This window comes from Ctenocephalides felis, unplaced genomic scaffold, assembly GCF_003426905.1.
Source record: "Ctenocephalides felis isolate EL2017-DRISC unplaced genomic scaffold, ASM342690v1 CF-g0.4_SCAFFOLD_03573, whole genome shotgun sequence".
NCBI classification, from domain to species: domain Eukaryota; kingdom Metazoa; phylum Arthropoda; class Insecta; order Siphonaptera; family Pulicidae; genus Ctenocephalides; species Ctenocephalides felis.
This window is the reverse complement of record NW_020539727.1, coordinates 11232734-11255125: the sequence shown is the minus strand read 5'-3', so window position 1 is coordinate 11255125 and position 22392 is coordinate 11232734. Positions and strand designations below refer to the sequence as shown.

Sequence of the window (22392 nt, the reverse complement as noted above, 5' to 3'; positions counted from 1 at the left end):
GCAAGTAAAATTAGCTTGTATTCCTTCAACCTTAATAGCTCATCAACATCTTTTTCGGATATATTAACAAATATTTTCCATTTTAATAATTTCAAAGATTTATAGAAACTACAAATAATATATAAATAAATTCTAATCAATAAATTTACGTTTAGTACACGGCACAAATGTTTAATTAACTTCCCGTAGGGCAAGTTATAGTAATCGCAAAAAAATCGAAAATGAAAATTTTTATATATCTTTACGTTTCAAAATCTTTTGAACATTTTGGCATACCTTAGAAAAAATGGATGTATGTGTGTGTGTGTATGTGCGTGTATGTGTATGTGTTCGGATACAAATTTTCGTCGACGATTTTGGGACCACGGATGAAGCGATTTGAATAATTCAAATACATTCGATTTGTATTGTTAAGGAGACGTGCTGATTAGTTTTTGGCAAAGGCAGGTCTAGCCATTCCGAAGATATGGGGCAAAAAGTGCCAAAAACGGTAACTCAGTTTTTAAGAGAACGGAGCGTCCGATTTTAAAAATTCAGAAATCATTTTACTTGTATTAACTAGATGAAGAACTGATCAAATTTTCATGAAGGCAGGTCTAGCGGTTTCGGAGATCTAGTAAAAAAGTAAAAAAATGCCATTTGGCGGTCAAAAATGATCATTAGACATATGCACATTAAATTATCGGATATTTTATAGAGATTTTAACAATAAGTATGAATTTTGTTTACATTCCTATGGGTTCCGTACCAATGTTTATCCGTTAGACGGCGACGCGGCGCTTACGCGTTTCGAAGTTTCGTCTCTATGTAGTTAAAGCAGTACGATTGCTTTGAAAAAAAGTTCAGAATTTCTAACATGTTTCAAAATACACATTTCTTCAAAAAGTCTTTTTTTTTCATAAAAAAGTAAATTTTTGTCAAAAATTTATAGTTTCTCAAAAGTCAAATTTTTTCAGAGTAATTTTTTTCAAAAATGTTAATCGTTTAAAAAAAAAAAATTTTTGGTACGGGAAGTTCCAGCAATTTGCCTTAACCCACGATACCATGCACCACTAGTTCCATTATCTACCGGCTCTTTCACTAAATAAATCTGTCAAAATATATATCCGCACCGCCACTCCGCCGCAAATGTGTGTGCGATGGCTTTTAGCCCGTGACTCACCGCTCGGTTCTCTAGAAGCGGAAACACGCGGAAATAATGAACCGCGCGAGAATTGATTTTATTTATTGAGTGACGTCAAAGTCGCCGTCGCCGTTGCCGCCGTCGCATTCGTCGTCGCACGACGACGGTCGCGCCGGACGCCACTAGGTGATTTCACAACATGACGAAATATTTCGCCACATACATTTCTCACTAGAAGTGGAGCACTTTTCTTTTAGAACAGGCGGTAATGGTCCGCGTCCGACGTGTTCTATAGCCGATTCTAGCGATAAAGTTAGAGTCATTGTGGTTGTGGATGTTGTGACATTGGACTAGGTAATGTTATTTTAAACGCAGTGGGAAAAGGAAAAAGATAATATCAATGTATTATTTATTTATCTAGATATTTTATTGAGCTTATATGTATTATCCGCTTTATTTTAAAATGAATAGTGCATATTTCTGATGCTTCTGAAGTTTATAGGTCGTTTATAGGTTTATAGGGATATAGTAAGGTGACCATATTTTTTCAAGTCAATACTATTTAAGAATTTAATAAATATCCGCCTTCTTTAAATGAGTATTTTTTAAAATAAGAATGACTGACAGAACTTTATTATTCGATTATGCCATATTTTATTTTATATTTTTGGATCTATTTGGATTCAGCTTTCAAACTTATTATAAAATGTTCAATTTTTTTTATAATTATTTAAAAATAATTAGCACATTTATTTGCATTATTCCAAATAGTCAAGGCGTTCATTTTCATAATTTCTGATAATTTTCGTAAAATTGTAAATGAAAGTTCAAAATTATGAATGTGAGAGGCTATTTTAACCCGCCTTTTTTTATTTAAGCATACTAGTAGTACATAATATTTTCAGATATTTGATGGGTAGTAGTAATTTTATTATCAAGTAAAAGCGAAGAATCAATTTAGAATTATACTTTTCGAAAACCCGGGACAATCCGGGATAAAAGAACTTAATCCGGGACAAATATCCGTTTTAGAAAAATCCGGGACGAAAGGTGAAAATCCGGGACTGTCCCGGCCAAACGTCGACGTATGGTCACCTTATTAATTAGTTAATATATAATAACTAATATATTAGAAACATACTACGTAATGAATCATATTCTTAATTGTATTGCATTCAACACAAAAATAGTCAACATTGTAACAATCTTTTATTACCGCACACATCGCGAACTATTTGATATTTAATATTTAATATATAATCTAACGAAATTGGTTGATGAAGAGAAAAGCTAATTGGCGCCCAACATATTATTTGGTGGCAGCGGTGCGATCAGAAATTTTTTTCCCAAAAAAATTAATTTTGCCACTAACAATATAAATGAAATTGGGGTGTTCTTTTTTTTTGGAATATTGAAATAGATGATTTTTAACACATGCATATGAATATAAATATGGTATATAAACCAATATAACTCTTTTTAACGGGCGACTATTAATCACGTGATCGCTTTTTTTTAAGAATTTTGAACCCCCCTCCCTCCTAGGTGATACGTGGTGATATTCAAAATTACCCCCTTCCCCCAACAAACGATAAAAAATTTTATGATTTTTTTTTGAAAATATTTGGATTTTTTTTTAAATGTGGTAAAAAATAAATACACGTGATATATTACTATACTCCTCTCTCCCGAACGTGATATTTTGTGATTTTTTATAGAACTCCCTCATCCTACTCCTTGAGAAATTTTCTCTCTCTCTCTCTATTTGTATGGGCTAATCATCGAAACAACTGAACCGATTTTGACGAGACTTTTTTTTGGCAGGTAGCTGATGCAATTCCGCGCAACTTAGGATACTTCTAATGAGTGATTATATAAATTAATTACATAATTTATGTAGTTTTTTTTTCGTTTTATTTTCAAAAATTTAATAAACTTATAAATGTAATACATTATATCTTGTAAATCTTACCTAAACTCATAAATGTAATACATTATACCTTGTATTACTTTATATCTTGTAAATCTTACCTAAACTCAATTTGAAATATTTTCTTTTTTTAAGTAATAATTGTAAATAATCATACATTTATTTTCAATATTCATATTTACATTGAAATTGATTAATTGTTTATGCGTGGTTTTATTTGATTAGTAACTTTAATAGTTGTTTTTCTCATAAAATAAATATTTGCATCTTGCATTTTTGACTTCTCGTAGAATAAGTTAAAGTAATTGCAAAAAGATTCAAAATGAATTTTTTTATGTATCTTTACGTTTAGTCCAGTCATTTGGTGCAAAAAAGGCTGTTGCCGGTACAGTACTCCGGGAATTCTGAAAATTGGTAATCTTATAGATTTCGAGGTGCTCTTTACGGAAATCAACTTTGCCACCTCAAATTTGAACGGCAAGTTGCCGCCATATTGAAAAAATGGCGTCAAAAAACAGCTTTTTTAAAATATCTTCTTTCTGGCTCAATCTACGATAAAAGTATCTATGTACGAATTAAACTAGAGAAAATTTCCTACAATTCCTTAGAAAGCCGTTTTTTTGTAAAATTGATAGTTTGAGAGTACGGCCGCCTCAAAGTCTTTGCTGCTCTCGCCGTAGTATCAAATCTGTCCATATATGACAGCACTTCGAACTTGACCACATTCTCTCTAATAATTAATATTTTCAATGTTAAATTAAGCGAATAAGATCTTAAGCGATCTAATTCAAATATTTTTCGTTTTTTTTTGCTAATTTTTTAACACTTCAATGGCAAAGTAGCTGTAAATATACTTATAGCTTGAGTAGCACCTTATAGCTTCAAGTAGCTTGAAGCGTTAAAAAATCAGCAAAAAACAGAAAAATAATTGAATTATTTTATTTCTAGGTCTTATTCGCTCAATTTAATATTGAAAATATTAATTATTAGAGAGAATGTGGTCAAGTACGAAGTGCTGTCATATATGGACAGATTTGATACTACGGCGAGAGCAGCGAAGACTTTGAGGCGGCCGTACTCTCAAACTATCAATTTTACAAAAAAACGGTTTTCTAAAGAATTGTAGGAAATTTTCTCTAGTTTAATTCGTACATAGATACTTTTATCGTAGATTGAGCCAGAAAGTAGATATTTTAAAAAAGCTATTTTTTGACGCCATTTTTTTAATATGGCGGCAACTTGCCGTTCAAATTTGAGGTGGCAAAGTTGATTTCCGTGAAGAGCACCTCGAAATCTATAAGATTACCAATTTTCAGAATTCCCGGAGTACTGTACCGGCAAGACGACCAAATGACTGGACTAGTTTCAAAACTTCTAAACGTTTTGACATACATTAGAAGAATTGGATGTATGTGTGTGCTTGTGCGTGTATGTATATGAGTGTGTGTGTACGTGTGTACATGCGGATACAATTTTTCGTCGACGATTTCAAGATGTCGGATCAAAAGATTTGAATGATTCAAAAAACAAAATGAAATAAAAACAAGCAAAACAATTGTATTTGCTTGCATTGTAACCATTTTATAGAGATTTGAAGAGAAATATCCACGATTGAATCTTAATCTACACAATGTCATTTTTTAGTTATAATTTAAATAAATAAATTTATAAATCTTTCTAGTTTTTTATATATTTATTTGTTTGCTATGTTTAATTGCCCATTCTTGAAGTAAGATTTTTATTTGCACCATCTTTGGTCTAATAAATTTTTCATTGATCGTCAGAATATTACTTGTCTCATGATATCACAATTTGTAACGTCTTCTTATATGCGTCAAATGTAAATACGGTATTTTGTTTCAATTTATCAGTCAACACAGCTAAAAACATCATACATGAATTTCATTCATATGTCAACAACAACAATAATTGGAATGCGCATAACACTAATTGTAAATGTTTTCCAGCCAGCGCTTTCTAAAATTTCCCAGTTCTCGTTGTTAGACTTCGCGTTATTTTAATAAGGTCAAATAAATATGTATATACACAATATTTACACTCCAGCATTTGCTTACACGAAAATATAACTAATTCTTCGAATTAGCTCCGAAACTGCGCACTTTGCTTTCCGTTGGCCTTTTTTATTATTGATAAACACAACGGTCGGGCGGTCGTTCGGCCCGTCACCGGTTACGTCAGATCGCTTATGGCCAGCGTCACATCTTAGTAGAAGAGCCACTAAACTATTTGACTAACCTGTTTTCTCAAAGTCAGAAATTTTTTTAATGATATTTTATTATCGGCCCATTAAGAAAGTACCATTCTGGCAGTCATTCCGCGGTTGCGTCATCATCCCTTCAATTTGTGAAAATGTAAAAAAAAAAAAAATTATAACTTGCTCGCACAAGGCTCAAATTTTGAGGGTGTCTTCTTTTAATTGTTCAGAAAGCATATGTAAAAAGCCAGCCCATTCTGACGGTTGCAAGGGTGTGGGCGCATTGCCATATATAAATGACTAATACCCTTGTATTTGAATAATTTATACGCCATTTTGAAGGTCATTTTGAAAACATCCGATATACCAAACTTCAACTTTGTATCTCACCTTATGGCCGAGATATCATTGAAAATATGCCAAAGTGGCCCCTTTTTCAAACTCAATTTTTGGCGTAACCATAAAAGATATCGAAAAAAAAATTACGTGATTCTACTCATATTGGCTTAGACCACATAATGTATAGTAATATATGCTAAATATTTCTTTATTATTAGCTAAAATGGATAAAATAATTACTTAATAATAATAATATTTACTTAATTAATTACTTAATAATAATAATATTTACTTAATAATAATAATAAACCAGTACACCCGCGCGTAACGCATCGCACATCCGACCGAACGAATTCTATGCGGGCTACTATTAGCGTTACGCGCGGGTGTACTGGTTCTGGTTTCTTCAATTTTTCAATGTGTTCCACAAATTTGATTCAAACCATACTTGCAGTACTAAAAGAGAAAACAATGAGCTTTTAAATAACGCTAATAATAAAGTAATTAAACAAAACGCACTATCCGAAAACATCAATTAAAAAATTATTTTATCCTTTTTAGCTAATAATAAAGGATTATTTAGCATATATTACTATACATTATGTGGTTTAAGCCAATATGAGTAGAATCACGTAATTTGTTTTTCGATATCTTATATGGTTACGCCAAAAATTGAGTTTGAAAAAGGGGGCATTTTGGCATATTTTCAATGATATCTCGGCCATAAGGTGAGATACAAAGTTGAAGTTTGGTATATCGGATGTTTTCAAAATGACCTTCAAAATGGCGTATAAATTATTCAAATACAAGGGTATTAGTCATTTATGTATGGCAATGCGCCCACACCCTTGCAACCGTCAGAATGGGCTGGCTTTTTACATATGCTTTCTGAACAGTTAAAAGAAGACACCCTCAAAATTTGAGCCTTGTGCGAGCAAGTTATGAAAATTTTTTTTTACATTTTCACAAATTGAAGGGATGATGACGCAACCGCGGAATGACTGCCAGAATGGTACTTTCTTAATGGGCCGATAATAAAATATCATTAAAAAAATTTCTGGCTTTGAGAAAACAGGTTAGTCAAATCGTTCACTGGCTCTTCGACTATCTGATACATTATTTCTGTGTGACGTCAGATTGGTAAACGCCGGGAGTGCGACACGTGACACAGTGTCACAGTATTAGCGGCGTTACCAGAGCTTTGATATTATGATGTAACCGTGATGCAATAGTTTTTGAACAGATAGCAATCCGTGAAAGTTTTATCGATTACAATTTAGATTTTAATTAGGGTGACCATATAATTTCAAGCGGTAATTTTCAGTTTAATGGTTTAATGAATGCTAAAAAATTTAATGTGATTGTAAAATAACAAATACTATTGACGCCCATTAATGACGTGAGCGAGTTTTTAAGCGTTTTTGGACCCCCCCTCCCCTTTGGTGATACATGGTGTTATTCAAAATTAGCTGCCCCCCTCCCCACGAAACACCACGTGTATTTTAAGTTCCGTGAAACACTAACATTTTTGATTTTTCTTGAAAATCTTTGAACTTTTTTTAAAAAAAATGGTTAAAAATAAATACACGTGATGTCTTACTATACCCCTCCCATCCCCAACTGATATTTCGTGATTCTTTAACAACCCCCCTAAAAACCTAATGTGATTAATGGACGCCCTCTAAGAACTTTATTATTCGATTATGTTATATTTTATCTTATATTTTTAGATCTATATCCTTTCTTTTTTTTATAATTATTTAAAGATAATTAGCACTAATTTCAGACTGTCAAGCAATTAATTTTCATAATTTGAAGTAAAACTTCTTTAGGCGCTGAACTGCACGTCATTCGCTCTCGATGATGTCATTTCTATACGGGTCGATTGTGATTAATCGTCGTGTAGGTAAATAGAGATCTGTCGTTGTATGCGTACCAATATCAGCAAGGAAATCGGCATAGATAAATAAACGTTTTAAAGTTACATCGTAGTACAAATCTTGATTTAATAAAAAATGCCTGAATCAGAATAATATTTTACCCTGTTTCTTAAAATAATAAAACATGTTAAACATTTGTGCCGTGTACTAAGCGTAAGTTTATTGATTAGAAATTATTTTTATATTATTCGTAGTTTCTATAAATCTTTGAAGTTATTAAAATTGAAAATATTTTTAGGCAAGACAGATATTACAGCTATTCACAGAATGAGATTATATCTCCAGCGAAAAAGTAAAAAAAAATACAAGCAATCAATGAATGTATGTTAATTTTAATTACATGAAGTTCTCCAAACACAATTACATGATGAGTGAAATTGTGAAAATAATAATTCTTTAGGCGTTGTTTTTAACATAGTACACTGTGTGAACGAATATTATAGAATTTATAAATCAGCAATTACTTTATTTCTCTAATGAAGATTCATTTTTGAATGCCAATTACAATGACAAACCGATCATGTCATATTTGAAGCATGACTATCACGCCAACGTCATTGCAAGCCTTTTTATCAACTCGCTTTCAATGTTACTTTGAAATCCTAGAAAACATTATTTTACGACTTGTTCAATGTCATTGTATAGTGCATTGTATAGTATGATCAAAGTACTAATGAACATCCTAAGATGTACGAAAAGTGATTAAGTCTATTATACACATATATCAGGAAGTTCTTGCAACCAGCCAAGTATAAATAAAAAGCGCAGTATGTACATAATAGTATAGTAGTAGAATTATTAAACATTGAGTTCTGTTTGCTAAATAAATAAAAAAGGAAAAAAATGTTTTCGACTACCTTAAAATCATATAAACATAATAAAGAGCAGATGAAAACTGATAAAAATCTTCGTGATTTTCCTACTTCTACCCTACGACGCATACATTAACGTGTTAATTTCATTTCGACTGTTTTCCCAGAAAACCTTTTATTGCATGATATATCGGTGGAAATTTTCTTGAATTCAACCCCGTAGTATACGTATTTTCCACGTAACATGAATTCAAGAATGTAATGATACAAATTGAGAGAAAGGAACATATATTTATATTATTTATGGATTATGGGTAATTTATTTCGAGTTCGTGCTTGAAATTGTCAATGAAAGGGAGAATATATATATATATATATATATATATATATATATACTAGATGGCCCGACAGACGTTCTGTACCTACGTCTATAATTCAAAAGTTCCATTTTTTCCCTATACTTTTTAATATCTTATTTGATGTCCTGCCTTTTTGATTCATTTGTGGTCTTGGCATAAGCAGGATAAGAAATTTAGAAAAAAATAATATAGTATCTGCGGTAAAAGAACAATATCACACTTGATTTTACCACACAACACAATTGCACCAATAATTTAGTCTATAATGTTCATAATCTCGTTCCATATATTAGTTGCTTTTTGGCAATTATAATTTCTAAAGTACATTTTTCTTACTAATAATTTAATAAACATTATTGCTTAAGCTCAAATCCTAGGTGAAATTAATTTGTAAAATCTAGTTCATATGTGCACTATTTAATCTAAGATCAACTTGCTAAATATTCCGCATCCAATGCCAAACAAATGAATTTTTGACCCTTGAAACAAAATTCTAAATCATTCTTTTAATAAGTAGAAATATTTTTTGTATTGGTAAATAATTTAGTAAATTAAACCAAAATGCGACATGCATAAGTTTACAAAAATAATGTAAATGCAATTTTGGGCTTGTTGAGTTATTTATTAAACTCAATTATATAATTTCATCTGCCACACATATACTGTTGACTGTATCTTATATTATTTTAATTTTTGGCACATCTCAGCCGCTTTTCGGCAATAATAATGTATATATTACACTTTTTCTTGTATATTATACTCTAATATTATCTAGGCTCATAATTTCAGCTAAATTCAAATTTCAAGTGAATTAACATTTCTAGCAGATGACAGTTTAAATGTTTTCAATGTCAAACAATGAGTGTTTTTTGTAATATTTGACATTTATTTCTACAATATTACTATAGTTTTATCGTACATTAAATCTTAAAAATTTCCTTTGACAAACTCTAAAAAGAACTACCAAAATCCGAGTAACCGTTTAGGAGAAGTATCAAATCATATACCCGTACAGAAGAATTTTATACATAAGGTATATCTACATATATACAAAAATAAGTTGGGTTTTCCTTCCTGACAATTATAATTCCAGAACGCACGAACCGATTTCGACAATTTTGCATTCGTTGAAAAGGTCTCTGGCTCCGCAAGGTTTATAGCTAAGAGTTAGTGGTGCATGGCATCGTGCCTTAATGCAAATTGCTGGAACTTCACGCACCGTAACTAAAAATTCGAGTAATGACATTAGTGAGAATTATCAGAATTATGCTTGGTTAAGTCAACTACAATTCTTTACGCAAAGAATAATGATGTACACACACTGAATTCCACCATTCAATCAAAAATTGCTGGCGATTTGCTGACATACCAATGATTCCGACTGGTCTTTCGTTTGACTTCAAACGATTGCAATTTCCAGTTCGCCTTGCGTTCGCAATAACAAGTCGCAAGGCCAATCGCTTAGTGTTTGCGGGATAAATTTCAAATAGATTATTTAGAAAATCACTGTTTTTCACATGGGCAGTTATACGTTGCCTGCTCACGAGTTGGAAAGCCATCCGTTTTGTTTGTGTTAACGTCAGACCAAAAAACAAAAAATGTGGTTTACCAAAGAGCACTTCAATGAAACGGATAATTTGCGGATTTACTATCATTTACTTAGAGAAGTTCAACTAAAAACACTTCATTTTTGTAATCGAAATTAATTCATTACTGTTGTGTAATAAAATCAAATTTTTCTTTTTCAAATATAAAACAAACAAAAATTTCTTCATCTTTCTCACGAAACTATCTGGTGGCGAAACGGAGTTCGTCGGGTTTGCTAGTATATATATATATATATATATATATATATATATATATAAATTTAGAATAAATAGATGTATTCATTATTCTGGCAGACTAAATATTTACGTAGTCTATCGATTTCGGATAAAAGATCCACTGACCTCAGCGTCTGCCAATTGCCTTCATCTCACCTCATCTCATCTCATCTGAATCCAATATTGCAGATTTACCAGAAAAAGTTATTGACCCAACACAGAAATACCGCTCGACACTTTGAGACGTCGAATCGTTGCGGTATCGTATCATCATATGTTTTATTTATAGGCTTCTCTGCCACATCTCACACACATAAAACATCTCTGAATACTTATAAATTTACATAGACGAATAGATAAATAAGAATCAGTGACTTTTTGAATCACAGCTGGTGATGGTAATAAATATCTCTAATTAAAGTGAAAAACTAGTGGGGCGCATGGCATCGTGCCTTAAGGCAAATTGCTGGAACTTTCCGTACCAAAAAATATCATTTTTTTAAAAAAAGATTAACATTGTTGAAAAAAATTTATTTCGAACAAATTAGATTTTTGAGAAACTATAAATTTGACAAAAAAGTACTTTGTTTATTTAAAAATATAATTTAAAAATAATTTCTTTATTTTGACATATTTTGGAAATTCTGAACTTTTTTTCAAAGCAATCGTACTGCTTTAACTGCATAGAGACGAAATTTCAAAGCGCGTAAGCGCCCCGTCGCCGTCTAACGTTTAAACATTGGTACGGAACCCATAGGAATGTAAACAAAATGTATACTTATTATTAAAATTTCTATAAAATGTCTAATGATCATTTTTGACCGCCAAATGGCGTTTTTTTACTTTTTTCACTAGATCTCCGAAACCGCTAGATCTGCCTTCATGAAAATTTGATTCTTCATCTTGTTAATACAAGTAAAATGTTTTTTGAATTATTAGAATCGGACGCTCCGTTCTCGTAAAAACTGAGTTACCATTTTTGGGACTTTTTGCCCCGTATCTTCGGAACGGCTAGACCTGCCTTTGCCAAAAACTAATCAGCACGTCTCCTTATCAATACGAATCGAATGCTTTTTGAATTATTCAAATCGCTTCATCCGTGTTCCCGAAATCGTCGACGAAAATTTGTATCCGCACACACATACATACTCGCACACACACATACATCCATTTTTTTAAGGTATGCCAAAATGTTCAGAAGGTTTTGAAACGTAAATATATATAAAAATGTTCATTTTCGATTTTTTTGCGATTACTATAACTTGCCCTACGGGAAGTTAAAATATCCCTAGACATATGAAGATCTTTTTTAAGTAAAACTTCTAAAAATCTGTACAAATGCAACGGAAGTGCGTTACGGCAGATAAGAGTCGAGTGCCAATGATTCATCATTCGTTCTCGATGATATCATTTCTATGCTCGTCGATTGTGATTGGTCGTCGTGTATGTAAATAGATTTCTGTCGTTGTATGCGCGTACCGGCATCAACGTTGTATGCGTACCGATATCAACAAGGAAATCGGCGTAGATAAATAAACATTTTAAAGTTACGTCGTAGTACAAATTTTGATTTAATTAAAAATGTCTGAATCAAAAGAATATTTTACCCTTTTCCTTGAAAATAATAAAACAAATTTAACATTTGTGCCGTGTACTAAACATAAGTTTATTAATTAGAAATTATTTCTATGTTATTCGTAGTCTCTATAATTCTTTGTAGTTATTAAAATGAAAAATATTTTTTAGGCAAAACAAATATTACAGCTGTTCAAAGAATGAGATTATATCGCCAACGAAAAAGTGAAAAAAATACCATTAGCCAATGCATGTATGTTAATTTTAATTACATGAAATTCTTCAAACACAATTATTACATGATGAGTGAATTTGCAAAAACAATATTTGTTTAGGCATTGTTTAACACAATCCACTGTGTGCATGAACGAATATTATAGAAATTATTAATCAGCAATTACTTCATTTCTAAATTCTAATTACAATGACAAACCGATCATGTCATATTTGAAGTATGACTTTAATTTTATTTTTAGTTAACTAAAGTAAAATCTAAAATTATTTTCCTATTCAAAAATATCATCCAAGAAAGTTCAATTCCCAACGCACTCAAATTATAAAAAGAAACTATATTTAACTGCATTCCGAAGGGACACTCATCAGTTTCACCCAACCTTTGGAAGTACCAGTCCCCTAGAAACGGAGTATTTATAACTATTTTAAAATAACTAGGAAAAGAGTCTCGTGTTTCCACTATCTCTAAAATTAGTTCTTCAGACACAAGAGACTGTGACCGAAATAACTAACGCATTTTCCTAATAATAGACACAATTGACGGAGGACGGACGACGTTGCGTCGGAACACATGTTCCGCAACAGATAAAAAGACATAAATCAAACGAAATTGATATTTGTATTGAAATACATAAAATTTATCAAAGACGTATGTATATGAGTATGTAATTTTTAAAATATTTTATTTAATAAAAGATTGCGCGTAAGGTTCACACGCGATTGAAGTAAAACTTTTTTTATCACAGGATGGCATTTCAATTGTAAATAAATACATCATATAACAGTTTTGAATAATGTTTATTAGTAATATGGTAACACTCGTGATACACACATTTATTAGTGTCAACCATTAGTATACACATTTATATAATGATAAATTATAAATTATATATTCATTATAGCATTAAAAATATGTATATTTAAAAACAATAATGTAATTGAAGTCATACTTCAAATATGACATGATCGGTTTGTCATTGTAATTAGCATTTACGACTTGAATCTTCATTAGAGAAATGAAGTAATTGGTTATCAATAAATTCTATAATATTCGTTCACACAGTGGATTATGTTAAATGACGCCTAAAAAATATTGTTTTCACAATTTCACTCATCATGTAATAATTGTGTTTGAACAAACTTCATGTAATTAAAATTAACATACATTCATTGACTAATGGTATTTTTTTTTACCTTTTCACTGGCGATATAATCTCATTCTTTGAGCAGCTGTAATATCTGTCTTGCCTAAAATATTTTCCATTTTAATAACTTCAAAGATTTATAGAAGTTATGAATAATATAGAAATTATTTCAATAAACTTTCGTTTAGTACACGGCACAAACGTTTTAATTATTTTAGATTCTCAACTAATTTTCACACATTTTTTAAATTTTGCAAAATCTGTTTCGGATTTTTTCCGAAAACGTGGACGAATTTTACACTTGACCTGTAAATCTAAAGAAAAACGGCTCTGACGATTGTTGTTCAAAATTAAGCAGAGATTTTCAAAAAACGTCGACAAAAGGTCAAATTTTAAATCACACACATTCATTTTCTAAATTTGGTTTCAATCGTTTCAGAATGACTTTAAAGTCGAGAAAACATAAAATTGGCAAACCAAATTTTTCGGCGATAACTAACGTTTTCGGAGAGGTAACTATTGTAACATATTTCTTTATAATAATTTTAACTAGTGGTGTACGGCATAGTGCCTTGAGACAAATTGCTGGAACATCCCGTACCGTAATGAAATATTCGAGAAATTTTAAACGTTTTCGAATATATTATTACAAATACTGTTACTTTCATTATTTTTGCTATCTTGTTATATCTGAGCAAATCAAATATAAATCATAAGTCAATTTATCTCCTGAACATTTACAATCGTCATTTCATTTCGAATTCAATTTCAAAAAAATAGTTGCTTAATTTACACAAAATTGAAAAAGTGCTCCCGTATAATCACAGTCTAAACATTTGCATTTGCAAATAATTCTGTGCGACATTTTCACTTATACTGTGATTAGCTTGGCGGCATTTTCACATTTTTCAATAATTTTCACAAAATTGGAAAAGTGCTCTAGTACATAAACAGTCTAAACGCACTTGGGTAAACATTTGTACCAGAGTGGCGCTTAGACTGTGCTTAGACTGGGTAATTTTTTGAATTTTTAATCCAAAATTACAAAAATATTTTTTACGAAAATAAAAAAGATGTAATAATTTTTTATCCTCAAAAGCAATTGCTTGTATAGCAGAAAGTTTTTTAGATCATCCAAATCGGACGCTTAGTTCACTCAAAAACTGCCATTTTTTGCACATTTAGCTCTGTACCTTCGTAATGGCGGGACCTGTCTTTACCAAAAACTAATCACCACTTCTCCCAATCTTTACAAACTGAATGTTTTTTAGATCATTCAAATCCGATACTACGTTCTCTCAAAAACTCGATTTTTATTTTCTTCACTCTTTGCTCCGTATCTCCGTAATGGCTGGAGACCTGCCTTTGCCAAAAACTAATCAGCACATCTCCTTATCAATAGGGATCGAATGTTTTTTAAACCATTCAAATCGGTTGATCCGTGCGCCCGAAAAAGTGGACGAAAAAATGCGGACATACACATACACACACATCCATTTTTTCTGAGATATGCCAAAATGTTCAGAAACCTTCAAAACGTCGAGAAATGCAAAAAATTTGAAAATCTCAAAAGTGTTGTTGTATTAGACCAAGAAAATCACAGACTAAATATTGTATGTGCATAAAAAAATTTTTCAATAACAAGGCTAATACAGAAAACTGATGTACTTCACTTTTTTTAAAAAAAATCTACGCGAATAATGTCTGCAGGAACAGCTAGTATATATACTAAAAATATGATAAACATTTAACCTCTAAAAATACCTGTAAGTAACTTCAATAATTAACATTCTTCTTATTTCCCTTCACCAGCACTGATGGCCATCGCGTCTCAGAGGGGCTTGATAACGAACAGCGGGCAGCAGCAGCAGCTGACCGGCAGTGGCGGCGGCGGCGGCGGACCGCTGTACGGTCACATCGTCGACTGCACGGACAGCAGTGGCGGCGGTTCGACATCCTTCAACGCGTCCGCGGCTCAGCTGTCGCTGCAGGCGGCGGGCGGGTTGCTGCAATTGCAGCAGCAGCACAATTCTGGTGAGTATTGATTTTTAAATGGAACTCTTGTGTGTATGATGAAGGGTGAAAAGTCTCTTTGGAGAGTTTGAAGACGTTGTAAATCAATCGCTACGTTTTAGTACTTTTTTATTGCAATTGGAAGGTGATAGAATACGCTTTTACGATTTTTCAACTTTCCTAGATGTAGATTTGGTTATATAATTGAAAAATAATTGAAAATCATACGAATACGAATATAAGAATATTACAAATATAATGTTGAGTAGTAGGGTAGAACGAAATACAAAGGTCCCAATTTGATTTTCAGCTTTTTTTTTAATTACAATATTTATTGCAACTGTTAAATGATTAACATCTAGCAGTAATAATGAACAATAACATAAATTTAAATAAAAAAGAGTACAAAATAAAGGATAGTATTTACATTACGTAGTAATCATCATACTACAGTACGTAGTTTGATGATTTAATATAAAATAAAAGTAAATTATAATAATAGTACAATTAAGAAATAAAATTTCTGAATAATAAAAAAATACTAGAAAAACAATAAATTTTTCAATTTTCAGCAAATGTACTGTGAAAACCAAACCAACTTCTTTCACAACAAGTAACAAATATTAATCAACTATCGAACTAAGTTCAGTAGAATTGTAGAAATATATTTACTTGCTATGAGCAATTATATTGTTAAAAACAATCTTATCACATATATCAAAACAAACAACGCATATCAAAGAATCAACTATCTGACTATGTTTAGTCAAACTCCCAGCTAATTAATCATAGTAAAAATGTTTTTTTTTGTTGTTTTCAAAAAAATTGTCACCTGGTCCTCCATAGTTGGGTTAAAATAGGACAGCTAGGGGACAAACAGATCCAATGTCTTATTTTCAATTTTATGAAATAATATCTATATTATCTAACCAATGCAAAATATAAGTTTTATGGCTACATTTTTTACTATATATGTACCTTCATCTGGTATTTCGACAGAAATATTTATCAGCAGATTTGGAATAACTATTTATTTAACTTATCTTTTGTAAAATGGATATTGTTATTTATTTGCCAGGGAAAAGGTTCAGTTTGTCCTTTTTACCTCATCCACATGTAAGCTCTTTTAAAGGTTATATGAAAACTGTTGAATCTAACTGAAAAGTATCAATGACAAATGTAATTAAAGTCAGTCAGTCTTCAAATACGACATGATCGGTTTGTCATTGTAATTAGCATTGAGAAATAAACCTTCATTAGAGAAATGAAGTAATTGCTGATTAAAAAATTCTATAATATTCGTTCACACAGTGGACAGCTGCAATATAATAATCTTGAATAATTTTATTAACACTATCAATAAATAAACTCCATAGATGTCCATTATATGAAGTATATCTGTATATAAATGATACACAGCTTCAAAATCTATTGTTGTGCTTGATTTCTTGTTTGGAGTTATAAATATGATAATCAATTAATTCTTCATTATTTATAAAAAAAAATGCAACTTTGTAATACTTTACGTTCAGGATCAGCAAAGTGAAATTGTAGGCTTTAATAATTGATCAAGAACAGTTGTTTCACTTGTCTTGTAATTAAAATTTAACATACATTCATTGACTGTTCGTTTTTTTTTTTGACTATTTCGCTGGCGTTATAGTCTCATTCTTTGAGCAGTCTGTAGTATGTGTATTTCCTATAAAAATAATTTCTAATAGTAACAACGAAGAATACAAATTATTTCCATAAACTTACGTTTCTTACATGCACAGATTTTTCATTTGTTTTATTATTTTCACTATATGCGGAGACTTACTACGTATACGCATACAATCAAAGCAATCATACTCACGCGACACGACCACCAATCACAATCGACCCGTATAGAAATGATATCACCGAGAGCGAATGACGAATCATTGGCACTTGACTCGAGCGTAACGCTTTTCCGTTGCAAAAAGGAAGTTTTACATCAAAAACTAAAATTAAAATAATACTTGGCCGTGTATCTCCTGATGGTTACACATCTTTTGCCTTCTACTATAATAGTATTCTTAAAAATATCACACTTTTCTTGTTTTTCGGTAGTTTTAAACCCTAAAGATCTGCTTTTCCCATGGCAAATATTTTTACAAACTGGTTCAATATTTTATATTTTTGTCTTAAAATTTAAAAGCAACTGTTTTTACCTTTTTTATTGCATACCAAATATTTTTTTGCACTCGATCGTTGTTTTAGGTTTCGATTTGTCGGCGTGCGAACTACCAGCCAAAATTTCATGTTTAATAAACATTTAAGTGTGTGAAAGCAGCCATTTGAAGAAAAACATATCACTGTTATAAAATTTATCAAAACTTTCTATGTATAATCTAAGCAACATGAATTTTTGCCTGTGAATTTCATGTCAAAGTGTTTTGTTTATGAGCGAAATTAATCAAACTGACAGGAAACTGAAATCGATTGATCGTCATGAAGTTGATATGTGAGATTCATAATAATGGAATTTAAACGTTTATTAAGTATAAATTATTTATGAAGTAGACATATTTTGGGCGAAAATTGAAATGTGTTTGGTTGTGAACTCAATCTTAGTTTTGGCAAATAATTAAATGAATTATACTTGATCTAACGATATTTTTTCGAATGATAATTCATAAAAGCGACCATTATGTTTGTAGCAGTTGGTGGAAATATTCGCAATATTCAAATGACGGTTTGTCCTAATTAGAATTGATATAAATATAAATAAATAATTGATATTTATAACAGAATTGAGAGGAATATTTTAAATAAAAATTAGGCTTGCAACTAGTATTTAATGATTTAAACCACGATGTTTTTTTTTTAGTTCACCTTATAACTTACAACTGTCCTTAGTGGACATATAGTAAATCTAAAGATATTATATATAATTCAAATTCTATATAAATGACAAAAGTAGAAGTAGCCAGTGTTGCTTCTGCTTTAAATAAAAAGCAGATTTAAATTTAAAAAGATTTAAATTTTATCTATGTTGCAGAGGTCTAGGGGGTGTGCTTTTTTTAGTCTCTTCAAAATGTTAACAACCAAAAGGTTTTTTCCAGTTGCCTGATTTTTCTTGGCGGTTTAAAATCAACAGGGACATATGACATCTAGTTCTGGGATTGCACTAGTAAACTAACATCAAATTAAATCAAAAACTTCAAAATAATATCTTGAAAATCTGCTGAAATATGATCCAAACTAGCTTATACATCAAGGCACCAATATGTTCACCAAGATAAAACAGACATCTCAGAAACAGACAGAGATCTGTTATTTTTTTGTTGAACATATTGGTGTCTTGACGTATAGACCAGTTTGGGACATGTTTAGGCAGATTTTCAAGACTTTATTTTGAAGTTTTTGATTTATTTTGATGCTAGTTTTCTAACGCAGCCCCGGAACTGGATGCTATATGTCCATGTTGATTTTAAAATGGTAAAACTGTCGAGAAAAAACAGACAACTGGCAAAAACCTGGTTTTGAATGTATATCAATAGTTTATTGTAGGTTTGATCTAGGTCCTAAGAGACGATACAATTTTTGGAAATTATTTTGGTGTTGATTTTTCTTTTTCTTGATGTGGATTTTCCAATTCAACTTTTTGTCTAGATGCAGTTCCAAGTCTGCTTTTTCTTGGTGAACATATTGGTGTCTTGATGTATAGACCAGTTTGGGACGTATTTAGGCAGATTTCAAGATTTTATTTTGAAGTTTTATTTATTTTGATACTAGTTTACTAGTGCAGCCCCAGAACTGGATGCCATATGTCCAAGTTGGTTTTAAAATGGTTTTGTATATATATCAATAGTTTATTAGAAGTTGACAAGTTTGATCTCGATCCTAAAGGACGATACAATTTTTGGAAATTATTTTTGAGTTGATTTTTCTTTTTCTTGATGTGGATCAACTTTTTGTTTAGATGCAGTCCTTAGTACTTGGCGGAGTTCTTTTGTGGTGGATTTTCCAATTCAACTTTTTGTCTAGATGCAATTACAAGTACTTGGCTAAGTCCTATTGTGGCATATTTTTCCTTAGATCAATATGGAAGGGCAGTTGCCTAAACCTCGATGATGTAAATATAAAAAGTGTTACAAAGCAATAAAAATGCTTTGTAACACTTTTAAAAATACAGAAAGTATCTGCTTAGGAAAATAGTTGTGTATATTTAAAATAAGATTATTATATTTACTTCAGGTATGTCTGTGAAGAAACATTCATGTGGTGGTTACAGTCCTCTTCTATCATATGTTTAATTAACTTTTAATAATTATAAGATTATTATATTAGCTTCAGGGTTACTGCAATTCAATGTCTGTGAAGAAACAATCGTGTGGTGGTTACAGTCCTCTTCTATTATATGTTTAATTAACTTTTAATAATTTTAATATGAAAAATTGGTAAAATTTTGACACCAGATCAAATTTTAAGATTTTTTTTTATAAAATAATGAAATAATTAATAAATTTCTATTACCAGGTCAGCAACAGTACCTCTCCTCCGTCGGAATCGGTTCGACGGTCACCGGCACCGTACCACTGTCCACCGCCGGTGGTGTGCAGACCGCCGGCGGTGTCACCTGCACGTCTGGACAAGTTTCGGCTGCAGCCGCAGCAGCAGCGGCTGGTGAACTTCATGCGATGCAGGCGCGCATACCGAGGAGGTTCCGAGAACCGTCGCAGGCGCCGTTGAGGAAACTCAGTGTGGATCTGATCAAGACTTATAAGCACATCAATGAGGTAAATGAAATTAATGAGTGTACACTAAAGTCTGTTTTTACACGGTCTTTTTGTGCACGGTTTTGATATAACACGGTTTGAAAATTGAATATTTTTAATTTTTTTAGCACGATTTGAAATTTTATGTACTTTTAAATTTTTTTTGTCAAATTTAATTTTTTGCGAAGTATGTTCATATCAAAAAAAAGTATTTATGAAAGAAAAAAGTTTGAAACCATCGATAGTATCGATAGTTCGCGAACACTGGCTTAAAGATTTAAGTGAATTCCCCTTTAGTGCGTACAAACAATTTTTACTGGTCAAAGCAAATGTGAATAGCACTAATTTAGGGGAATTATTATTAAAATAAACATGAATTCTTGTTCTTGAAAATTATTCTAATTTTAATAGGTTTTAGAGATTAGTAACAAATCACCCATTTTTGTATAAGATCAATGTCTTTTTTTACACTTCTTTTTTTACACGGCTTTTTCTGGAACCAATCATCCGTGTAAAAACAGACTTAGGTGTATTCTTGAATAACATAACCATGTTATGGCAACATAACATGGGTGCGCTGAAATTTTTTTTCAAACGTCCAGGAAATGTCAAAATTTGGCACACAATAAACAATTTTTAACTTCCCGTAGGGTAGTTATAGTAATGGGCCGAAAGTCGAAAATGAAAATTTTTGCATTTTTCGACGTTTTGAAGGTTTCTGAATATTTTGGCATACTTCAGAAAAAATGGATGTGTTTTTGTATTTTGTATGTCCGCATTTTTTCGTCCCCGCACGGATCAACCGATTTGAATGATTTAAAAAACATTCGATTCCTATTGATAGGGAGATGTGCTGATTAGTTTTTCACAAAGGCAAGTCCAGCCGTTACGGAGATAAAGAGCAAAGAGTGCAGAAAATAGAAATCGTTTTTTTTGAGAGAACTGGGCATCCGATTTGAATGATCTAAAAAACATTGAATTTGTAATGATTGGGAGAAGACGTCATTAGTTTTTAGCAAAGATAGGTTTCGCCATTTCGAAGATACAGAGCTAAATGTGCAAAAAATGGCAGTTTTTGAGAGAACTAAGCGTCCGATTTGAATGATCTAAAAAACTTTCTGCTTGTATTGACAAAACAATTGCTTTTGAGGATAAAAAATTATTACATCTTTTTTTTATTTTCCATAAAATATTTTTGTAATTTTGGATTAAAAATTCAAAGAATTACCCAGGCTAAGCACGGTCTAAGCGCCACTCTGGTACAAATGTTTACCCAAGTGCGTTTAGGCTGTTTATGTAATGGAGCACTTTTCCAATTTTGTGAAAACTATTGAAAAATGTGAAAATGCCGCCAAGCTAAGCACAGTATAAGTGAAAATGTCGCACAGAATTATTTGCAAATGCGTTTAGACTGTGGCTATACGGGAGCTATATTTTTCAATTTTGTGTAAATTAGGCAACTATTTTTTTTTGAAATTGAATTCGAAATGAAATGACGATTGTTAATGTTCTGGAGATAAATTGATTTATGATTTACATTTGATTTGCTCAGATATTACAAGATAGCAAAAATAATGAAAGTTACAGTATTTGTAATAATATATTTGAAAACGTTTAAAATTTCTCGAATATTTCATTACAGTACGGGAAGTTCCAGCAATTTGCCTTAAGGCACGATGCCATGCGCCCCACTAGTTTCACAATTATTCAGAATTACCATATCAATTTTGTGGCGAAAACAGAGTCTTCTCCTCCGGGGTCTCAATATTCTATCTTGTCAGGCCGTTATAATTTTAATAAAACGCCGGCGACAACAGTTTATGATCCCCATTTGAAATTTTGCCAATACTTGAGAAAACAAAAAGGAAAGAATCTGGCAGCAATTTCTCTGCGTTTCCTATTTTTACAACAGCATACATGAATTGAAAGGGTATGTAGATCATCGCCACCCTCGGCAATCTCATGAATAAACTTAATGCAATAAATGCTAAAATCATGTTGGCGCCTTACAGGGCACTATTTCATATTGAGAGATAGATTATTATAATAGGAATGGAGAGTAACTTAGAGAAAATACCATCAAGGATTTTAACCACTTTAACTGCCAGGTCTTCTAGTTTATGTATATATATATATATATAA

The 22392-nt window shown here is 31.5% G+C and overlaps 1 protein-coding gene across 1 annotated transcript in view; it reads left to right on the top strand.

Annotated features, from left to right (window-relative positions):
- Positions 1–22392, top strand: part of LOC113389043 (dual specificity tyrosine-phosphorylation-regulated kinase 1B) — a gene marked incomplete in the record, with an annotated part of 62068 nt that overhangs the window by 14035 nt on the left and 25641 nt on the right. The window contains 2 exon segments of the mRNA XM_026626092.1: positions 15308–15529; positions 20012–20271. Of these exon segments, the coding sequence (XP_026481877.1) occupies positions 15308–15529; positions 20012–20271 (482 nt within the window).